Source organism: Thalia democratica, chromosome 5 (assembly GCF_965202585.1).
Source record: "Thalia democratica chromosome 5, ktThaDemo2.hap1.1, whole genome shotgun sequence".
In the NCBI taxonomy this organism is placed as follows: domain Eukaryota; kingdom Metazoa; phylum Chordata; class Thaliacea; order Salpida; family Salpidae; genus Thalia; species Thalia democratica.
Genome location: NC_139169.1, coordinates 44,551,674 through 44,572,682, shown reverse-complemented (window position 1 = coordinate 44,572,682; position 21,009 = coordinate 44,551,674). Strand labels below are relative to the sequence as shown.

Sequence of the window (21,009 nt, the reverse complement as noted above, 5' to 3'; positions counted from 1 at the left end):
CACACTTAAAAAGTTGCTGTATTACATCAGTCAAAATGCAATGTAGTTTTTTTCTTGTCTTTTTTTAAGCTATGGTTTTATAATAACAAAAACTGGGATTTGATTATAAATTACACCCTATTATATTTAGAAGCTTAACTTAGATTACAACAACAGACATTAAAAAAATTGCTTTTGAGTGAACTTGTTTTATCAGAAAGATTTTATTCAAGTATAATATACTTTAAAACAAAACATTTTAGCTACTATAGCTTTTTTTTTTATACTTTCGCAAAAAGTACATGTGTTTTCATAAAAAAAAAAATATATATTTCATTTAAAATTCTGTTTTGTTTATAAAATCATATTCATATGTATTTATAGTTTATTAAGAATATTTGAATTGAAAAATAACAGTACATATGTTTTATGAAAATAGTTAATGTTTATACATATATAGATATATGTCTATGAAGTTTGTTTATGTATAATTATATATAGTACTCTATAGTCTATTCTTATACAAAACACGTGTAAGTTAAGTCTGTTTCATATAAATGATCTATATTTTTTTTTTTTTTAATTGTATAACAATTATAATTTTTATTGAACGACAATAAAAAAAGCGCTCAAAACAATTGGTTCTAGGACCTGGTCTAAAAAAAAACATTTCAGTTACCGAATCGTACACCTCTTGGATAAAGTTAAATGTCTCGTCCATATATAAGATTATTTTTGATCAATTTTTATTTACTTATTCGTTTATCAATGCTTCTTTTTTAACAAAAACGTAAACACGTTAAGTTTTTTAAAGCTAATATTGTACTATATAATAGATTAGATAATTATTTTTACTGATATTTTAAGCAACTTTTACAAAGCACTACTTTGTTTAGTACTACTTAGGCTTTATAGTATTTTTTTCTTTTTAATCACATCTCTCAAAAGCCAAAACACGTCTCATCTTTTGTTATATAATGAAAGTATTATGTTGCTTTAAATGTGACCACTAAAATAGTAGGAAATTTTTTTTTTTTGCTTTTTGCTTATCTTAATCTCTTTGAGAAATAAAAGCTTTTTATAAGTTTTATAAGGAAGTAAAAAAGAAACAAGATTTAAGACATTACTTTATCAAAATTAGAAATAAGGAGCTTTCATAGAAATCTTAATATATAAAAAAAAAATTGTTCTTCTATCTAAAAGATAGTTTTGTTGTTAGTAAATTTTCTTTAAAAATTCTATATTTTATTGTTTAATTACTAAATCCTAGCAAGAAACTATAATATTTTATCAAATTATACAATTACTTACTTGCCTAAAACTATGAAGGTAGTTTTAAGAAACAAAAAATTAAAAAGCCAGAAACAAAGTTAAAAATATAAGTTTAATATTGTCATGTAAAGGTTATAAAAAATTATTTATTACTAGATGTTTCCGTATGGTTTCAGTTGTAACGTTAAGTTTAATATACTACTGAGTAATAAGTGTACATATTTTTTGCTGAAGTAATATTAGAACTTTATTTATGTTTATATTAATTTAAAAATACTGTTGTTTTGATTTGCACAGTCTTTTTTTCAATTTTAAAAATCTACTTATTAAACAATTCAAAAAGTTGCACTTTAAAAGTAGAACTTTTTATAACTTAAGTTTCAGTAAAAATGCGCTGTTTGAGATTTTGTTCTTGTGTAGGTATACTATTAAAGATTAAAATATACTAGAATGATGAAACAAAATATTTTTTGAGAACTGAAAATCAATGAAGGGTGTTAGCACAAAACTTAAAAACTTAAGTGTAACTAATAGTATGGTATAAATATTATTAACATTATCCTGAAAAATAGAACTAGCATACTGCAACTTTAATAAAGTTAAACGTATATATTTAAAAAAGTTCGAAAGTTTCTGTTTACTTTCTTAGAACCAAATTTTTAAGGTTTTAGCATGAATGTTTTTTAAGTCAGATATTTTTGAACTTATGAAATAATTTTTTTTATTTGTTTTTAATGCCATAAGTTAATCCATTTTATGCAATTTTTTATTTTAACTTAACATTAAATAAGTTATAAAAATTTTAAAGAAATATGAACAAACAAAATAAACAGAGCTTAAAACTTTAAATCTTATTCAATTAATAGTAATGTATAACTATACACCTTCTTTTTTTATCTTAGTTTTTTTTAGTGTAAAATTATTAAAATAAATGAACCCTACCAGTATTTAAATGTATTTGCCTTTTTAAAAAACACAATAATAAAGTGATAATTGTACAATATTTATGACAGAAAATGAATAGAAGATAGTGTCGTGAGTGACAATAACCATACTATACTAGATACTGAGAAAAAGTATCTAAAAAATAAATATTTACTTTGTTAGCTAAAAGTGGTTAAACTTTTTTAAATTTACATCCAACTCCGTCAAAAATTATCATAATAACCTTTTTAAAAGTCCTATTTGAACATTCTCTTTATTTTTTACAGTATAACATCATATTTTTTTATTAAGTTATGCAATTCATATTTTTTTTAGGTTTGATTCAAAGAATTAACGAAAAAAACTTAATTTTTATTTTTACAACTATTATTGTGACTTTTAAAAATTAGTTTAATAACTTCTAGCTTACAAAATAGGATAAATAATATTTTTTACGTTGTTTAGTTTTAAAATGTCTTTTGAAAATACATATTTATTAACTTAAATTAATTGTTTAGTCAAGCAATTCATCCTTTTTAAATTTAATACGCATGCATTTTTCAAAGGATGTTTTAAATTATATAATTTTTCAAAACTTCTAAAACATAAGCTAAAAGAGTAAATATTTTCTATTTAAAATTTTATTGAGAAAAAAACTTTGATAAAACTATTACTTAACAAATAATTTTAATTATATTAACAACTTTAGTTTAGAAGAACTAACTTAATTAACAAATATTTTTAAAACCATTAGAAAATTGTTTTTAACTGTTTCAAAGTAGTTTGTTTAGTTATCAAATTATAACACTTGTTTATAGTAAAAGTAAAATAAATCTGTTTTTTTATTATTTTTTCTTTAAGAAAAAATTAAACTTAGAATTTTACTTTAAAGTTTGAAACATTTTTCTAATTTCACTCAACGAACTATTTCAATTAAAACTGTCTCAATTTAATTTAGTATAAAAACTAACTACTTTTTTAAGACAACGTAAAACACACACTTAAAAAAAAATTATCGCTACTATATTATCAAATTAGCTTGTGTAAAATAGATTTATTAAAAAAAAAATTTTTTTTAATTTTCAGTAACTTTCTTAAAACCTAAAAGCTATATAATTTCTATTTGAGTTTTATCTGTTTTAATTTTAGTACTTTAGACAATTTTTTGTTCATTAAACACATTATTTTTGAAAGATTTACGGATTTAGTTATCTTTTAGATTTTAATTGTAAACACGCAGAAAACAAATGGTATAACAAAAAAAATCAAAATGCTTAACCTAAATTTGTAAATTTAACAATATAAAAGAAGAGCGTAATCGAAAAGGATGTTAATAATTTATTTTACAAGAGCAAAATTCCTCTTAATTTAACTTCATCTTTATTTTAAATCTAAAAAGATATAAATTAAAAATATGAAAGTTGATATATATGTTTTTTAAAATACTTGTTTTAAAGAAAGCCTGTATAAGTTATACCTAAATGTCGTTATTTATTTTACGTAAATGTAAATTACAACTAAATAAAATTGTCAAATTTTAAGTCGTGAACTAAAAAAAAAAGATACTTAAATTAAATTAAAATTTATATCTTTTATTTTTTAATAATTTAGTTTTTTGATATTTTAATTGTTTGCGTTTTACGTCATTGCTACAACAATGTGTTTAGCAGTATTAATAAATTGATAGTTAGAGAAAAAGAACGATCAAAAAGACAATTGAAAATACATAGTAAAAAAAGATTAAAAACTTTTTTCTTTCTTTTCTTTTAAATAGCACACATTTAACTAGCGCGCTAAAGTTAGTCGAATATCACCGCGCGAAGCCAGTTAGCTGTTAAACTACTGTATGATAACAAATTCTAGCCAATGGGAAACGAGTGTTTATGATTGACGACAATATTACTCCGCGATGACAAAAGTGTAAATATCTCGTAAACCAGAGAAAGTACAAAGATGAAATTTGAAACATGATAATAAAAAAAAAGTCATATACAAAAAACAAAATTTTGATATGTGACACTTAAGTTTTTGTTTTTATAATATGAAGCATTCTACCGTGAAGTTGAATGCTTTAGGCAGCTAGAACAGCCCTGCTACTTGAGTTTTCTTTTTTCTGGCGTTCTTCTAGTTAAACACAGTAGAAAAAAAAGCTTAGTGAGACCGTTTTGAAAAAATTGTTAGTAAAAAAAGCAAAGTTTTTATAATGTGAGTTTTACTTTTTTGTTTGTTCTTCTATCAAATTTTAAAAATACTATGAGTGAGAAATGACATAGTTTTTAAACTTTATCGATATAAGTTTTATTTATAAAGTATTATAAATATTTTTTACTTAACTTAGTCATTGTAAAAGCATACTTTGAACTAAATAGTTTTTTTAGCTTGTTTGGTGTAAATTAACACTTTCAAAATATTTTTTAATATAAGCATTGTACAAGTATATATATATTACAATTCAATTTATTTCAAAAGTAATAAAACTGAAAAAAAATCAAAACAGTAGTTTCTAACACTATAAATCAGAGATAAATTTATTAGTGATCTTACATACTTTTATTATATTTATAAAAGTCTTATTTTATTGATTTACAAGGAAAAATGGAACAAAAATTAGGTATAACAAATAAAAAATAGTATATTTTAATAAGATATATATGAAATAAAAAAAAACTTATGAAACTTAGTTTGAAAAATTGTTTTTAAGAACAAAACTTTAAAAAACTTAAAAATTTTGCTGAAATTTTTAATTTAAGTATTTTTCACTAATGTTTTGTTAGTATTTAAACTTATAATATTCATAAAATTTTAAGCTTAAAATCTTAAATTTCATTTTTTTAGATCAAAAAATCCAATATTATGTAAAGTTTTGAACTTTTTTTATTATAAAATTCGTGGCTAATAATTTTAGTTTTTGTTTTATAATCTAGTATAAACACTTGAAACATATGTATTAAGGTTTTTAGGTCTTGTAACATACTTTATTTAAAAAGATTTAAAAAATTTATTAAGCACAGTTTAATTGTTTGTTTATATAACTAAAGTTCTATGAAACTAAAAAAACTATATTAATCCAAACTATCACAATTTTTTAGTTTTACAGTACTTAAGCAATCGATTCGTTTTTTTATACTAATAGTTTATCTTATTTAATTTTTTTTTTTCAAAAAGCTGAAACATTAATTTCTAAATATTTGTTAAAACTTATTTCTTTTAGAAATAAATTTTTCCTAAATTAAAAAATATAAAAATTTTAAAATATAGTTATACAAAATTATCCATACTTTTTTTTTAGATAATGGACCAGCAAGGGTCAAACAGCACTTTTTATTGGTCTAATCCATCTGAAGACAACTCCGGACAGCAAAATGGAAACACTTTTATTCATGAGGAGATTGAGAGCCAACAGCATACATCTGAAGTAGTTTTAGTTTTTATTAAATTTAACTAATAAATTTTTAATTTAGAAAGAAAACGAAAAAAAAAAAAACTAATTATCTGTTTGAAGAAATGTTATACATGATTATGTTATCACATAATTTTAAAACTAAAACTTAAAAATATTTCAAACATTTTATTATTTATATTTTAGAATCATCATTAAAATTTTCATAGATATTTTTGGTTAAGTTTTGATTCATATGTTAAAAAAATAATTAAAATAAGAGCTCTACAAGTGTTTTATTTTTTTTAACTTCCAATTTTTTGTAAGTCAAAACTAAGTCTTATTTTTTTTAAGTTGAAGTTTATTGTAAGGATGAATTTAATTTTTATATGGTGAAAACTTTTAAAGTTTAAACAGCACTTTGGAATCTAATTAAACGTGTTAATACAGTAGTTTTTAGTATAGTTTTTAATTTACTCTATTATATTACCAATATTTTTGATTTAAACTAGTTTATAAAGGTTAAATTGCATAAATTTTTATCTTATAGAGATAGACTGTAGTAGTTTACGTATTTTAAAAAATCACAGATTATAAGCATTTTTAACTGAGTACACATTTGTTTATTAAAAAAACAAAACAGTTTGTTAAAAACTGAGATTTACATTTATAAGTTATTATTAAAAACTGTAATTTATGTATTCATTATCGGTAGTACCTTGCTAAATAATTCAACCTTTTAGACACTAAAGCCTTAAAAATAGAGACATAAACAAAAATTTACTTTTGTTACATAAGGTACTGTGAATTTTTGAATTAGATACATTTTAAGTAAGGGTTTCCAAAATGCGACTATATTTAAAAATTTCTGCATATGGGCGATTATTAAAATGACTTTTGGAAGCCCTGTTTTGAATGAATAAGATTTGTGAGAATAAGCTTAAAAAAGTTTATTTTATTTGAAATATACCTATTTTTATTGATTAACAAACCCGGTAAAATTTAAAAAAAACTGGTAATTAGTGTGTAAATACAGCCACGAGGGTCAAACAATTAAAAATGTTATATTTTATATAAGCAAAAATAATTAATTAAACATTTAGTAACTTTGTTGTTCCGTTATATTAAATATAGACCCGCTCCATCATCCTAAACTGACCTCGTGTATTGTGGTTAAAAAAAGTTATGTACAAAAACCTTAACAATAAAATCAGTTACAAACACTTTACGCAAACTAAGACAACAAAAAAGGGCCTATAAATATTTTTTTATTTGCGTAATATATTTAAAGAATATTATGATAAGCATTGTTTTAATTTTTATAATGTTTAGCAAAAGTATCTTTACCCATCAATAAACTTATATTTTCTTAATTTTATTTTCGCATTCGAAAAGCGAAATTTTCCAAAAAAAATACAAACTTTATATAAAAAACAAACACATTGATCGTTAAAGTTAGTTCACTTAAAAAAAAAAAAAAAAATTGTATATAAATTTTGAAATTTGTTACGTAAAAAGCGAAAAGTAAAAAAAGTGAAAAAATAAAAAAATAAGTAAAAAAGCGAAAATTTCTTTCGTTTTCTATGGCTTCTAACACGGACTCGATAAACCCGAGCTTAAAAAAAAAACACAGACTATTTTAGTTGTATCATTTAGCTATCAAATTCTCTATAAAGTATTTTTTGAGAACAAAGTTAAAGAAATTGTTGTGTGTTGAAAGTTTTTACTCTAGAAAAATTACTCAAACTTATCTTTTTTTTAGATTCTTTTATCAGTTAAATAGAAACTTACCTTTGTGTTAATTAAATTTTAATACAAATTTAATGCAAATTTAAACAGCAGTATTTTAAAAGTCCTAAATTAAATGTATAAATACGACAATCATTCAAAAATAAGTAAGTTTGAGTAATTTATCTTGATTTAACAACAATTTCTTTAATCTTTGTTCTTGAAAAACACTTTATACAGAATTTAATAGCTAAATGGTACAACTGAAATAGTCTAAGGATTTTTTTTGTGTTCCGGTTTATCGCGACGATGCTAAAATCCATAGAAAACGTAGAAAATTTTATTTTATTTATTTTGCGTAACATATCTCCAAAATTAGGGTCTAGGGGTTCAGTTGTAAGTTACTGGAAATGTTTTCATTCATAACATTATGCAAATGAGGTAAATTGATAATTAAGCAGAATAAGAACATTTATACCTTTGTCCCTAACCCACCTTACACAAATATATAAGAACAAACCGAAAAAAAGTTTTATTACTTAAAACTAAAAATAAAATATTAGCTAATCAGAAGCGACTTTAGAACTGCAAGCATGCCAAAGGTAAAGCTCAAAGGGACTTATCCTTGCTGTTTCTTTTATTTAGTGATTCTGGGTAGCTTGAAAAACCTGTATTTGCTTGGTCAGTAAAATATTTTTACAGTTTTTCAATTAATTGAGAAAAGTTATACCTTATACATAACCGACTTCACCTGAAAATAAAAAGAAATTAGTAGTTAAAAATAAAATAAGATAAAAAATAAGAAAAAATAATATGCTGACTCAGCAAATATGCAAATAATTAGCAAGTTTTTCAAGCTAACCATTTGTGATTCTTATGTGAATTTACAGGTTTGAGAAAAAAATATCTAAAAAGTCAATTTTTACATTTTCTTTAAATGGGCAACATCATCACTAAAAACAAATTTTAGGTACAATTAAAATCTTTCATAAATTATTAATAATATAACTTTCTCTAACTAATCCATTGACCATACTTGAAAATTTTCACTTTTTTTTGTAGAATAACATTAGACTTACTCTCCCCTTAACAATGATAAACATTTTTTGAAGGTCAAGCAAGCAATTTGTTATCACCTGTAATTCTACCTCCCACTTAAAAATTAACACTAAACTAACCAAAAAATTGAAATTAAATACTATAGATCTGATAAAAGTCCCTTGGTGACAAGTTATTTGGCAAACACTAACAAGGTTGAATTCTAATTGCGATCTGTTTACACTAATACTACAAAGCTTGGGAAAATCATGAAGCTCGAATCCCCAGGCAAGTTTGCTACAACAAAAAACACATCAACAATCCAATCATGTGGTCACTCTACTAAGAAAGATATATTTATTTAGCCACCACTGTGAACTCACAATCAGCTTTTGCAAACTCAGATAAACCAATATCTAATTGAAAGTATTAAGTTATATAAAAAAAAATACTGTAAGTAGGAAAAAAATATTATTTTAAAAAATATATACATCAACAATAAAATCAATAAGTGTTATATAAGTTTGTTAGTAGTAAGTTACTATTTAACATGAAAAATAGTAAAAATACAAGTAATAACAATAATTCTATTTCTATTAATGTTTTAGTTTTACCTCTAATTTCCAATAAAAGTGAATAAAAACTTATAAAAGGAACTATCTTAAATCTGACACAGTAACAAAAAGATAACAATTAAAATAAATTAATAATAAATATATTTTTTTTTAATAATTTATAACAATCACACTTTCATTAGCAAGTCATTCATTAAATAAAAGACCCTTCACAATCTGCTGCCCATATTTTTTCTCACCAGCCTCAATTAATTAATTCATCAACAATCTGGTTCACAGCTAATTCAGTCGTACTTTTTTCCTTAAACCCAAAATGTTTCTCATGTAGTACATCATACAGCAAAATTTTTTTTTTAATCTCTCACACACTAAAAATTCAAAAATTTTCAAAATGATCAGAAATAAGTCAATAGTTATTAATGTATTTTTTTAATCAGGTTATTTAATTGGGATTACTTCAGCATATTCAAGTGACTCAGGAAACACACCATATCCAACCCATTTATTATACAATTTAGAGAGTTATGGAGAAATAATTTTTTCACTAGGCTTAACAAAACAAATACTAAAGCATCAGAGCACACACTTTTATTTGGAATCATAGTTTTAATATAATTCTGAAGTTACTGTCTAAAATTTCATTAAAAACAAAATAATTTTATTACTAAACCAGAACTACACAACCATTCATCACACTAACAAAATCCTATCTCTCTTTTTACAATTTGTCAGCAATGTTTACAAAATTTTTATCCATTAAATTGCCTACACCTTTTGGGTGATCCACAAACACCTTCAATTCTAAAACTAGAGGTAGATTTAGTTTAAACAATACTATTCACAATTTTCAAGAAAATTCTTACTGTTTTCTTTATTTTTTTTTACTACTTGTTTAAAATTAAGTCTGTTAAATTAACTCTGTTTAGTAGATTTTCATACTTGAGTAAAATAGTGGAAGTTATTTTTTTTTTGTCTTTGATGACAAATTTAAATATTAAGTTTTTTAAGTTAATTGAACTTATTATACTATTGGTTACCCATGGTTTTGCTTATAGTTTTTGTTCCTTTTTACTTAAAACTTGATAGGAACACGATGAAATACCATCTCACTAACAATCTTTCAAGTTCATCCTAACATCTATTAACATCTTCACAATGTTTAGCACACAAACTCATGTTTTGCAATTTCATACTAAAATTGTTCAGAAAAGCTTTAACTTCAGATTTACTGAAGTCTTCTGTTAATAATACTCATTTTTAGAATTTTCAAATTTATATCACAAATAACAGACATATGCTCAGATAGATATAATCCACAACATTAACATTTAGCTTTTCATGATAGAAACTAGAATAAACATAACCAATTAAAGAAGTAGAGGAGTAATCAGTAGAGTGCCCAGTTAAGGAAACAACAATGGCAAAGCACCAGCAATAAAAATACAATCCAAATAGTCACAAGTACACTGATCTCTATTTAATAAGTTTGTATTTATATCACCACCAGATATATAATCTTTTTTCTTTTAACTAACAAGTCTAAAACATGAAGGAAGTTTGCTTTAAGAGTAGGAAATGCAGGGCTTGGGTGTCTGTAGACATTACCAACTATAACAGATTTATTATTTTCAAATTTAAAATTAATACACAAATCATCAACATCACACTATTTGGCAATGTTATTGTACAAATAACTAATAAAATAATAAAATCTGTATATGAACTTGTGAAAACCTTTATATTATAAGTTCTTGATTTTTTCAATGAGTGTAGTGTGTGACCTGATGGAGTAGTGGTCCTAATGACAGCTTTTAAAATTATCTGAGTTAAAGGTTGCAAGATCATAACCCATGGCCGACACATATATAAAAATTAAAGATTTTAAAAATTAATATAAAAATTAAAGATTTCATAAATTAATATAAAAATTGTGTTGATGGAGAGGTTTAATTTATTTTGCTGATCAATCTAAAAAATTATTACTTTTATTATAATTTTTTTTTTGGTGACATCATAATTTTTGTAGAAATTGATATTAAAGTAGGAAGCAGTTTTGAAAATGTGTTAAATAAAACATATAAAACTTTTGATAAACACATGTGCAATATATTTGCTAAAAATAAGGTTCTTATTTGAAATTGAATTTTAACATCCCCTGATAAGAAGTTTAGTATACTGCTCATAAAACCATACTTTTTTTTACTTTTGCACATACATAATTCACTGCTTAAAAATTAGCACAATATCGTCTAAATGTAAAAACTTATAATATATATTTCTTTTTTTGATCAAATAGAATTTAAAAATGTTTATTTTAGCTTTTTACTTCTACTAAAATGTTTTATTTTAATTAGGTTTCTTTTAAACTAATAATTTTTTCATGCTAATTCAAACTTATAGATAAACATTCTTAATGTAATTTATTTATTGTTTTGAGTAAAACTACTTTATTTTCTTGAAAATAAAAACAAAAAACAATTGTGTTTTTACTTGTGGTCCTAAAGTGCTTCGATTATTAGGTGTTACAAAAGGCTTTCTTTTTCAAATAGCAACAGGGTTGCCAAAAAACCTGAAAAACCTAGAATTTGACACTTTAGGCTAACCGCAAAATTTTCAGGGTCAATTTTCTCAGAAATTTAAAAAATCACTAAAAATCTATCTCCTCCTTCATTTTTCAAGCAATAAATTTCAAATTTTCAGGAAATGTTCCTTACATTACAAGAAAAAGACATTACTTATTAATTTTGATAATTTAATTCAAAATAAAAATTATGACAAAAATTAAAAAAAAAGTCTTTTTTTTTTTCAAAAAAAAAATTTACTTAAAATTTTTAAAATTCACGAGTAGATTTATATTGTTATTGTATAAAGATTAGACTGTAAAAGTTTGTAGAAGGTTGCTTGAAAAATGTAGGAGGAGATAGATTTTAAACAAAATATTCTTTTTTTGCTATATTAGTTTTCCCTTCCCTATGAGCGCGGCTTACCCCCCTCTCATGGCCTTAAAAACCTGGAAGAAAATAAGAAAATATGGAAAAAAGTTCTCAAAAAAATTGGGCAACCCTGAAGAAAGTAACCTTTCCTTAAAACTTTTAGGTTAATTGCTTTATGTGCAATTGTAGGGTTGCCTTTAACTCAGGACATAAAAAATCTGAAAATCTCACAGCTTTAAATGACTCGCAGCTTAGAGTATTCTGAATTTTTTTAAAACTTAGGTTGACTCAGGATAGTTTTTTTTTATAAATACTCAGGATAGCTGTAAGAATTTTATAAAATCTCAGGACATTTTTTTTCTAGAATTTCAATAAAAATTATCTGAGTTGGTTTAAATATTTTGTTATTTTACAACCCAATTTGTCAAATAACCTAATTTTTATTGGATTCCTAAAATTAAAAAATAGTTTAATGATGATTATAAGGAAAACTCAGGATGACTAAGTACAATTTTATGTCAATCAATGCATTATTGGTCACTTAGGATAGTTTTTTAACTTAAAAGGTGGCAACCCTGTTTAAAGCAATGTATATAAAAAGAAATATATACTTTATAAGAAATAAACTGTTTTTATAATCAAATGTGACAATTAGAAATAAAATCAACTTGTAAAACTAAATAAAAAATGCAGACACAACCAGAGGAGCTGAGACATCAAAGTTTAGTTGAAACACCATCACCATCATCAAGGTTAGAGTTATTTTCTTAGTATTATTTTATATTTGTTTGGTATACCTTTTGTAAATATAAAAATTGAATGAAATTGGATGTTTAAATATATCTGTGTTATGTCTTAATTTTGCCTTACAGGTTTCATTAGTTTTTAGAAAATTTCTATCACTAATTTTCAATTTTATATATAGTATAGAAAAATTAGATAATATTTTATGATTTACTCAATCAAAAGGTTTGTTACATAATTATAACATATACCTTAATAAAGTAAAAATTCTACAGTGATCAGACTAGTCTACAATCTGATATGGCTTCACATAGTGGAATTCGTCCAAATCAGGTTATACAAGTGCCTAATACAATTATAAATCCTGAAGCTATTATACCGAAATCAAGAACTTACACTTGCCGTATTTGTGGGGTAAGTCTAATTTTAGATAAAAGTAATTTTGTCGAATTTGTCAACAAAAAGTGTATTTCTTTATATAGTTATAATCTACTAACTACTTTTTACAATTAAGTCTTAGTTGTCAGCAAGTGGCAAAAATAGTTGCCATCATATTAGTTAATTCAATTAGTTTTAAATAGTTTGTTTTTCATAATTTACAATAAATAGTAATTGTCAATGGGTGAAATTTTAAATTTAAAATATTCTTATTTAAAATACTTATGAGAAAGTTTTAACATTATTTCATTACTAAACCTAGTTAAAGTTTTCTTTGTCTATTCCTAATAACAAATTTTGGTCTTTAATAGACCAGTATAGAAATAAGGAAACTAAGTTGATACAATAATTTTTCTCAAAATTATTCTTAGCTTTCAGGAAAATAATATATATTTTGTCTGATGCCATTGCACAGTTAACTGGCAAGTGGCCATTAAAATTAAACTAAGAGTTTTTAGTTTGATTGTTTAGAGCTGGGCTTCTTTTAAACACTGGGTCTGCTTTAAGTATATTAAAAGTTATCTAGGTTTAAATGTTGCAAGTTTTTGCTATTTTGAAGTTCAAAAATAAATCAAAAAAACCTAAAAGTTATGTCAAAATAAAGGCCTACAGCAACTGCTGTAAAATGAATAAAAGCTTTTATACAAATACTTTTTTATGTATTTTTTTTGGTTTAGTTTTAATTGAAAAAAGTAAAAATTCTTTGAATGTTTGTTAAAAAAGTTTATTATTTTTCATTAAAAAAACTGCTGTTCTCTCTAAAAATTAAGGGCATAGGGGGGGTAAACACCTTTTTTTGAAGTTTTATCTTATTTTGTATAGGTTTTACTAAGCTACAAAATGCTTTTTACAGATTTAAAGAATTCAAAATAATTATTGAGTTATAGCCGGTCAAAGTCAGAGGCAACAATAGGTTCCTTATAGGAGGCGCAAACTAAATCGGCAAAAATAAACTATTTCACTAAAAATCTATCTTCTCCTACAATTTTTGTAATAACTACCTCAAACTTTTAGGAAATGTTCCTTGATATATTTAGAAAATTCTGTTGAAAATAATTTAAGAAAAATTAAAAAATAAAAATTTTATACAAAAAATAAACAAAAAAAACAGTTTTTTTTTGTTTTTTTGTTATCAAATTTTAATTTTTTAATTTTTTTATATAAGTTTTTGTATACAATTTTTTTTTGTTTTATAAATGTTTATTAAACATAAGAAAATTTTATTATTGATTACAAAATGCAGATGCAGCTTAGATTTAACAATTAGATATATTCTTATCATAAGTTAGAAAATAAAAATATTCAATATCACTTCTAATAAAATATCAAAAAAAAAGGTTTTTTAGGCTTCAAAAATTTTCAATAATATTATTTTTTAAGTTAACATGTTTTTTGAACCATTAAAATCATTAAGGTTTTATTAAGATATATATGTTGAATAAAGATGCTAAAGTTAGGGACACAAAAATAAAAAATTTAATGTAAAAACTTGTACAGATGAAGTTCAATAACAAAAGTGAAGTTACCATGCATTCTAGAATTCACACTGATCAAACTGGTAAACCATACAGGTAAGTGTTGATTGTTGAGCAACTATTTTAATAATTTTATAGTAAGAATATTATAGTTTTAAGTATCTCAAATCTTCCCTTGGTTGTGTGTAGAACTTCGTGATTTTTTTGTCTTTATCAAAATCGTTTAAAAAAAAAAAAAAATTTTTTGATTTTACAAAAAAATCTACAAATTTATAAGCATTTGTTATATTGCCTAAAGTACTTACAAATTCTTCTTCAGTAGGCAATTAGAACTGAATTAGTTCAAAATTTTCTTGCATATAAAAGTTAAAAAAAAAGTATACTATTACGTAATTATAAATCAAGTTTTAAAGTGAACTTTGTTTTAAAATGCCTGTCTTTGAAAATTTGAAAAGTTTTTCAAATATTATTATGTCTTAGACATTTTAAAAACAGGCATTTTAAAACAAAGTTTACTTTAAAACTTGATTTATAATTACGTCATAATATACTTTTTTTAAACTTTTTATATGCAAGAAAATTTTTAATTAATTCAGTTCCAATTGCCTACTGAAGAAGGATTTGAAAGTACTTTAGGCAATATAACGAATACTTATAAATTTGTAGATTTTTTTGTAAAATAAAAAAAATAAAAAATATTTTTATTTAAAACGAATAATTTTATAGAAAAGTTAAACATTTTGTTTCAAATTTGCATCTTAATGCAAAATACATTAAAAGACAGGGTTCGTGCGCGTAAGGCTAAGTCAGTTTTTTTGAAAAAAGTTGGAAAACGTCAGGCTAAACCAGTTTTTTTTGAAAAAAGTTGGAAAACATCAGGTTAAATCAGTTTTTTATTTAAAAACTTCAGAATCTCAGTTTTTCTCATTTCAAATGCTTGAAAATTTTTGATTAAAAAAATTGAGAAATCTTTTTAAGATCAAATTGAGATGTGAATTTATTTCTAAATAAAGATTTTCAAATCAGTCAGAATTTGTAAAAATAAATGCTTAAAACCTTTTGTTGAATCTCTGAAATATTTTTATAAACATTCAATATTTGTTTTGAGTAGATTATATACGTCATAATTATGAAAATTCATAAAAAATACAGTTTAAACATTACAGTTTAGTTCAACAACTTAGCTGTTTGTTTGAATTTGTTTACATCAGCTATGTTTTTCACAGCTTAGTTGGTTAAACTGTTTTGATTTCTAATTTAAAGACTTTATACCAAATACTTTTTAGTTTAAACTCTTTGCAGTTTATTCATATATTTTACTGTTTGTTTAAAGTTATTAGAGATATTCACAACATTAAAACTTAGCTTTAAGATATAAGTATACTAAGTTTTGTGGGAGTACAAATTTTAGGTACAATTTATTTTTCTATACAAGAACAAAATATTTAAGGTTTTTTTTTTAGTTTAAGTGTAAGCTTTTTAAATCTGATATGACATCAACAATCACTATATTTATTTAGAGTTTAGGATTTATAATTATGTATAAATTTTAAGTACTAGCCAAAATACTATAAAAAATATTTTTTTACTTGTTTTAATACTCTTGTAAGCATTTCATTTTAAACTTTAATAAAATACGACAATGCACGTTGTTTTATTATAAATCTTTTGTTTATAATGTTTTTACTTAGTGCTTAGTTAATTTGAAAAATTGTGTTAAGTAATATATATTAAATTTTTACACTAGTAATAGATTAGATATAACACGTATTTTAAAACTTATCACTGAATTTGTTATGTTAAGGGCATAGGGGATGGGGGTCAATCACCTTTTTGACAATTTAGTCTTATTTTATTGAGTTGTAACTAAGCTATGAGTTGCTTTCAGCAGATTTTTAAAGCTAAAAATATTTTTGAGATAAAGCTGGTTGAAGTCAGAGACTACAATAGTACTAATCAAGATCCCCCAATACCTAAAATGACTTCTAAAGGGGATTTTCCTTACTTTGAAAAAATGTCAGGCTAAATTGGTCTCAGTCAGGCTAAATGAAAAAAATTTCGCGCACGAACCCTGATTAAAAGAGCTGTATAAATGAATGTTTTGTTTATGATTTTAATTAGTTAACTTACCTAAGATATTTCTAGAATTAAATAAAAGAGGTCATTAACTGCTTTAGGTGTCATTTTTGTGGTAAAGGATTCTCAACCAACTTTTATTTGAAGCAGCATGAGCGCATCCACAGTGGTGCCAAGCCATACAAATGCCCGATGTGTGACAGACGTTTTAAGCAGCTCAGTCATGTTCAGCAGCATGTCAGGTACATTTAGTGCATTACTGGCTTGTTTTAGATTGATTTATATTGGAGTATTAGTTTTTATACACAAAAGTAGTTCATGTTATGTATCAGAAATTGGCAGCTTTTTATTATTGACTGACTAATTTTCAAGAAAAAATGCTCACGATTTGCAGAAAATGGCCATTTGTAGAAAAGTCTTCCGCAAGTGAAAATTAATTTAGATAAATGTAGTTATCAATAAATACAATATAATAAGATGAAATATTCAGTTGTTAGATACTAGCATTTGCTAACTATAAAATAAGCAGCATAATTATACGTTTTTACCACATAAACTACAATTCTATTCTCTAAAGAAATATGTTTAGCTGAAAAATTCATCACAGGCTGCAGGTTTAACTTCGCATGCCGCCGTTTGCCAACCCAAGTTCTATATAGTATTTGTTTTTGAATAAGATTTTTATTATAGTTAAATCAGCTTAATATTTATACTGTATATTAAAGTGCAAAAATCTACCTGTAAAGTTGTAAATTTAAATAATTTGTACAAGTATGTTAAAATTGAAAACACACACAGAACCCACACTGGTGTGCGGCCTTACAAGTGTAGATGGCCCGGATGTGGAAAAGCCTTCTTGCAACAATCTCATCTGAAAAGTCATGAAGCAAGGCATTTGCCAAAGTAAGTTTATTCTGTTTTAAGGCCATAGGGGGGGTAAACCATGTTTTTTAAAAGTTGATCTAATTTTATAGAGTTTTTTCTAAGCTTCAAGATGCTTTTTATCGTTTTAAAAATTTCGAATTATTTTTTGAGATATGACCAGTCAAAGTCGGGCCGCATAATAGGTTCCCTCTGGGAAGGGAAAACAAAAACAGCAGAAAAAGACTATTTCATTTAAATTCTATCTCCTCCTACATTTTTCAAGCAATCTTCTTCAAATTTTCACAGTCTAATCTTTATACAATAACAAAAAACTTTACTTTGGAATTAAAAAAACTTTTTGTAAAAATATATTTTTTTGAAAATTTTTTTTTTTTTTTTTTTGTGATAAAATTTTTATTTTTTTAAATTATTTAAATTCTAAAGTAACGTTTTTTTCTTTTATTATAAGGAACGTTTCCTAAAAATTTGAAGAAGATTGCTTGAAAAATAAAGGAGGAGATAGATTTTTAGTGAATTTTTAAATTTCCGAGAAAATTGACCCCGAAAAATTTGCGGTCCATACGTTTATATTAGAAAATTTTTACAAAAAATGAAATATCTCAAAAGTTAAATAATATTTTTGAATTCTATAAAAACTGGCTTGTAATTTGTACTTAAAGCTTTCATATAAAAGCCAAAGTTAATTTTTGTAAAAAAAAATGTTGGACCCCCCCTATGGCCTTAACAAATTAATGTTATAGTTTATATTTTTATAAACTTTTATTAACATTTTTTTAAAAAATGATATACTTACTTTGTTATTTTAGAATAATGATGCTTCTTTGTTGTTTATTTAAACTTGAATACATTGAAATATTATAACTACTAGTAAATTTAAGGGATCACAATGGTGAAAAGCCATATTCATGTCACTGGCCTGATTGTGGTAAGTCATTTGCCCAGCTTTCCAACCTAAAATGCCATTTGGCCCGCCACACTGCAAGGAGCAAGCCTAAAGTTGAAAAAGCAAGCAACCAGACCTCTGTTGTGCTGAGTATGGCACCATCACAAGCTGAACTTAACAGACTGCAGAGTCTTAAGAATGGCGAAAATGGGATCAAAACTGAGGTTAATAATTTACATTGACAAATTTTTTTTTAAACTAATATAGTCATATTTATTCTTTATTTTCTCTAAAGTACTTTTTAAAACTTATATATCTATGGTTGAATTTTAATAACACTCAAACTTATGATTGAATAAAAGCTGCTTAAAAAAAGTTCCGAAATTAAAAAAAAATTTGTTAAAAAAAGGATTATACCCAATACTTTTTTTGGTATTTGGATAATTAGTCTGACACAACTAGTAAATAGTAGCATATTAAAAAGTATTTGCTTGGTCTTGTTTAAATGACAATTAGAGCAATTAGTTAAGTTGCAAAAATATTTACATATAAATGATTTAGGCATCAGGCCAAGGGATTCACACCAATCAGTACGTCAAATCTGAAGAACAGCACCAAGATCTAAATGACGTCATTAACCAGGCGGCTGCAGCTGCTAATATTGTGCCAACTTTCATCGAGGAAGAGCAGGAAATTAGACCCTTCCTCTGCCCTGGCTGTTCAAAGCTGTACGTGAGAGAGGCTACTTTTAAAAAGCACCTTGAAGAGTGCAAGCTTAAACTACAAAGAAGTATCACACAGGTTTTTTACTGTTTAAACATTTAAATTCAGAACATTGGTAGTTAAAAATTTTTGTTATTACTAAATACTATGTTGCATAAAAACAAAACTGTATTTTTTTGCTGATGTTTTAGAAACTTACTAACAATATCTTACTCATTAGGTGGCCTCTTCATTGGGTCTACCAACTCCAGCAATGCCGGACTTCAACCCTATTGAGCTGCACCCTACTCCTCCCAATCTACCCGCATCCATAACTCCCATGATATCAAAACCCTTGCAATACGAGCCTCCAGCTCCACAAAAAACTGCTTCCAATGGCAGCCAGGGCCTCAGCGGCGTCACCCTTGACAACCTGATGAGCTCAGCCGGGATTATACCCTCTTCTTCTGCCGCGTCTTCGCCTAGAAACGATCAAATCATCAAAGAGCCAGTTTCCGAGGCTGTAGTTGTATCTCCGAATGACGTCATTAAAAATAGAGTTCCAACGTTTGGTAATTACAAGGTGGTGTACAACAGCGGTCCTGTTGGAGTTAGCAACAGGTTGAGCAGCCAGCAAAAGAATTCTTCTAGTAGCAGCAATGAGAACGGGCAGCAATCCGAAGGCCAGGTTAATGGCAGCCAACCTAATGCTTTGTACAGGTTAGTTGTTACTTGTTATAATATTTTTTTACTTAAAAAATTAAAAATGTTAAACATCTAAGTTAGTAGTTTTAATTGTCCCTTACGTTTTTAAAGGTGTACAAAAATATTTCTACAAATAATCAGATTTCCTGCTGTCAATATCAACCCATCCGTTGTGTCACAAAGTCAGCACCAACAACAGGTTGTCATGACATCACAACAGCAACCACAACCACGGGAGACCATGACACCACAGCAAGTCACCATGGCCTCACACCAGCACCAGCAGGGAATTGAAAGCAATTTGGAGTTTGCTGGAGGAGCAACGCCGAGGCAGCAGGATTCAACAATCAACTCAAACGAAATAAAATGGGAAGATTGGTCGTCGCAGTCGCCATCTAACGGTGAGAATAACTCTAACCAGAACGAGTCAATACCGAGAATTCATTTCAACTAAATTAAATGCACGTCTGAGAGTTTGATTTATTAATACCTTGTTTTTCTCTTTTGAGCAACTAAAGCGAAAAATTATATGTTAAATTTTTCAGATGATAGTTGTTTTTAAGATCCAGTAGTATAATATGGAAAAATCATACTGTCGATAACTCAAAACATTATAAGTTAGAATAGTTTATGTTTGAATCAGATCATTTCATAAAAGAAATCTATATTATTCTAAAAATGAAATGATAACAAATTATTATTATTTCCATTATTTTAATATTTCCAAGTTTTTACAAGTACAAAACTTGGTATTGTCAAATTGGAAAGGATCATTTACTAATTTTTTGGAAATATGTACTAAAAACCTTTGTTGTTTTTATTTATTTCCCTGCTAAAACGTCTAATATTGATCTTTGTTTTGGTTCTCGTTTAGGTTTCAAGTTTGGGCATACCAACTTGATCTTATTACCTAACGTTTTTTAAATTTTCTTAAGTAATTTATAGTAATAAAAAAACATCCATGTTGCTTATGAAGGATAGTATGTATACAATCTTAAAATTGTGTTTTGTATGAGCATGGGTTTATTAAAAACAAGAAAAAAGTAGGAACTAATTTAACTTTTTAGGTAATTATAATTAGATTCTGATCATAATTATTTAAATGATATACCAAAACTATACCTTTTAATTTTATTCCAGCAATTGATAAATGACTTAAAGTAGGTTTACAATTTAAACATAATTAAGTAGTTACGCTAGTTGATTTATTTTAAAGATAAGAAATTACTCGGGATATTTTATAAAGATAATTTATAAGTTTATTATAACTTAT

General features: G+C 25.2%; 1 protein-coding gene across 1 annotated transcript in view; it reads left to right on the top strand.

The window, feature by feature from the left end:
• LOC145836581 (uncharacterized) overlaps positions 1–20,705 on the top strand; it is a 38,815-nt gene extending 18,110 nt beyond the window's left edge. Inside the window, exons 28-37 of the mRNA XM_082944375.1 lie at positions 5,465–5,590; positions 12,522–12,580; positions 12,848–12,986; positions 14,508–14,581; positions 16,663–16,803; positions 17,360–17,464; positions 18,325–18,553; positions 18,891–19,130; positions 19,273–19,751; positions 19,878–20,705. Coding sequence (XP_082800501.1) covers positions 5,465–5,590; positions 12,522–12,580; positions 12,848–12,986; positions 14,508–14,581; positions 16,663–16,803; positions 17,360–17,464; positions 18,325–18,553; positions 18,891–19,130; positions 19,273–19,751; positions 19,878–20,190 — 1,905 coding nt within the window. The 3' untranslated portion in view covers positions 20,191–20,705. The remainder of the gene's footprint in view (positions 1–5,464; positions 5,591–12,521; positions 12,581–12,847; positions 12,987–14,507; positions 14,582–16,662; positions 16,804–17,359; positions 17,465–18,324; positions 18,554–18,890; positions 19,131–19,272; positions 19,752–19,877) is intronic.
• The last annotated feature ends 304 nt before the right edge of the window (positions 20,706–21,009 follow it).